The following is a 3,350-nucleotide window of genomic DNA, read 5'->3' on the forward strand; positions in this document are numbered from 1 at the left end:
AAAGGCTACTCGTAATAAATTCATTAAATAATTAAAAAATGAAATATCTTGCTTATAATAAAATACATAAATATTTTAATCATTTCTATATGAACTAAATAAACATAATATAGCAAATGATTCAGACAATCTTTACTGTACCAGGTCTAACCATGGTGACATTTTCCAGGCCAGGCAGACTTTTCAACATTTGGAGTTGTACTTCAGCTGGTAACGTACATGATAACCCATTTGGATACAATAAATCACTGTTTAACCCTGGCAGAAAAACAGCATAATGAGAAATGACAAAACTACGTTTTTATATTCCAGGGTAACACTCATTTACTTCGAGAAGTATAAATGCAAAACAACTTGTTTGCATTGCTTATTTTTGTTTACTTGTTTAGTTGCTCAAGAGGATTAGCTTTTTTTACAGAATAAGAATATTATAGATATGCTTATAACTGCTGTATAACTTAGCTAAAATTTAAGCTGCAATATCTGAAGTTAAAAAAATTTAGTCCATAGAGAAAAAATTAATTAATTAAACAAAACTAGCATTCACCCTGCTGGCAAATACCCAGTAGTCTTGCTCAATGCAGTGGGTGACAATTATGTTACAAAACTACATCAATTGGACAAAATACTAAAGAGACAAAAGAAGAAAGTTACCTTTTGTTTCATACATGCACTCATACACTATCTACAGACTATTTAAAAAAAAGTCTAATGAAAATCTTTTGAAACTTTGAGAAGCTTTATTAAAGAAAAAAAAATGAGAAAGAATGTTTTGTCACTTTAATAAAATGTATACAATTGAGGAACATTTAACAACTTTCTAAAATTTCTGATAAAATTTGAATAACTCAAGCAAATAGCAGGTTAGTTCTTAAATTAATCTTAGAATTATCAATAAGATCCATGAACCACACTGATGTTTTAAACATATTTTTTTCTAATATATGTATTCGCTAAACTGTTTATGAATTAATGAATTTGTTGATTACAAATCACAAAATAATTTGAACAAATGAACCATTATTACTACAATTGATCCTACTAATTACTGCAATGGTCCCCTAAGTAGCATAGGTAGATAATTAGTGATTTCACTTTATTTTTCTGATTAGTTCTTAACACTTAGTGTAGTAACAGGAATATAAAATGTAAAATCACTCAGCATGATGCAATATGTGGATCCCTTTAGCATACATACACACATCACCAATTCAATAAGTAGACTTTCAATAAACTCTGAAGAAAATCCTAAAATGGGGAATCAACCTTCCACTTGAATTTGAAGTTTAATTAAACATCTTTTGGATATTCACCCATATGTGAAAACTCTGTGAAGAAGAATCCAAAGAGATAAATATCTTGTAAAAATGTCATAATTTGGTCAAAAAAGCCCTTGGGGCTATTCAAAGTGTAAGTCCTCAGAAATATCATAAGTTTGTCTTAACCATACCTGGTTCAAAGAGCACCTTTCATGTGGCGAGTGTACACCCACTTAAATAATTTCAAATGTAAATTACAAATAATAATTCTACCTCTATTTCAACAATTTTTAACTTAAAATACTTTAGAAATAGTATTTTGTCATTTTCCAATGTATATATTATAATTTCCTATACTGAACATGTATTTCTGATATAGGTACTTCCCTCTTCTTACAAGATAAGCTATTCTTGTTCATTGCTGCCCTCTTTTTGCAAACTTTTTTATTATGCATGCCACAAGCCTTACACACCTCCCCTACTGGAATCAAATGATTCCAGCATGTCTCTCATGCATCACCTATCTACTCCTACCAATAGGAGCATAGTACACTCACGTAATGCATGTGACTCCCTCTATGTGTCTCTACTGAACTATCATTTCAAAGTTTGTCAGATAATGGAAGCACCAGAAGTGAGTGAGGAGGAAGGGTGGGAAGTGTGAACGGAGGGAAGTACCTATTGGAAATACATTTTCAGAATAGGAAAATTATAACTTCCGACATGGTACTTCCCTCCGCTCACAAGATTAGCTAGAATACTATATTGATTAGGAGGAGGGACCAGTGTGAAGGAAAAACAGACATACCCCCCAAAGTGTCTGGAGGATATCCCTGTAGATGAGATAGTCAGACCCAAAGATCTCGAGAGGAGATCCACACCACTTCTGATCCAGGTATACTCATTGCCCAGTTAAGGATGGTGTAGAGTAGCTTGGGTGCGGCGGACCATACTCGGCAAGTCAACTACATCCAAAACCTCCTCACTGGGTACCAACATCCATGCGAGGGTAGGATGAGGATCATACTGTCTTCACCTCAGACCCAAGAACCGGGAATTCAGATCTACTCCGATTCCTAGGTATTACACAGGATGAGCTCTGAGCTGTAGATCCAGGTATGTGAAGTCCAGTATCGAAAGGAAGTCTATCACATGCAATCAATTCCCATGAAGCATGAAGCAGGTCAGGATCATCCAAAGGGCAATAACATCCACATAAGTAGAGAGAATGAGGGAGAGCCAAGGAAAGAACTGGAAGAGTCCCATGTATCTCATCTGTGACCCACAACACAGAAGGAGGAATTGAGGGAGGAAGATAGACAACTTGAAACTTATGTTGATTGGTTCACTTGAAAACTAGCTCGCGTGGTACTGACATCCATGAGAGGGTAGGAAGAGAGCTCCCAATTGAAGGGGTGAACTGCATTTTGACATCTCACTCCATTGTATGTTTAATCGCAAATTAGAGGATATTACGTCATTGAATGGTTATAGCCATCTTAAGTGGAACCCATCTAGCAGGGTGCCTCCATGGTCAACCACCCCAGAGGCTTGGAACTGGTAAGGACTCTCATACTCCACTAGAATAAAAAAGGGTGAGAATGCACTGGAGAGCCCGGGGGAACATCGACACCTGAGACAGTGCAATGGGTGATCAGAAACCCTATTTTGAAAAGCAGACCAAGGCATGGCAGGGATGAGCAGCTATCCCCTTCTGCTTTAACCACAAAGTCCATGGGTGGTATGCTCCGGGGACGGGCCAATTTATGAAGCAAATATCATAACGTTATTCACCTACAAGCAATCTTAAACACCCCATCTCAAAGGTGAATGTGTGGAGCCATGGAAAGAAAGTGCTATTCAACATGGCATACAGTGAGGATTTAGTGTTTGTCAGAATTTAAAGTTATGATTCTTTTTGCCAATTATCAAAATAAAAGGCTTTTAATTATACTTCTTAATAGTATAAATATATACCATGTTATTGTTGGGCTTAGGATTCTTCTACAGTAGGTGTCTGTGACTTGTTGGTGATAAATTAATAGTATGCACTCCACTTGTTTTCAAAATAATATATATATATATATATAT

General features: G+C 35.8%; 1 protein-coding gene across 3 annotated transcripts in view; it reads right to left on the bottom strand.

Moving 5' to 3' along the window:
* The window catches only part of LOC106467920 (protein MTO1 homolog, mitochondrial-like), a 59,854-nt gene that overhangs the window by 12,729 nt on the left and 43,775 nt on the right, over nucleotides 1-3,350 (bottom strand). For all 3 annotated transcript variants that reach the window (XM_022396139.1, XM_013928304.2, XM_022396138.1), the window contains exon 10: nucleotides 142-258. In XM_022396139.1, coding sequence (XP_022251847.1) covers nucleotides 142-258 — 117 coding nt within the window. The remainder of the gene's footprint in view (nucleotides 1-141; nucleotides 259-3,350) is intronic.

Source organism: Limulus polyphemus, unplaced genomic scaffold (assembly GCF_000517525.1).
Source record: "Limulus polyphemus unplaced genomic scaffold, Limulus_polyphemus-2.1.2 Scaffold2796, whole genome shotgun sequence".
Classification (NCBI taxonomy): domain Eukaryota; kingdom Metazoa; phylum Arthropoda; class Merostomata; order Xiphosura; family Limulidae; genus Limulus; species Limulus polyphemus.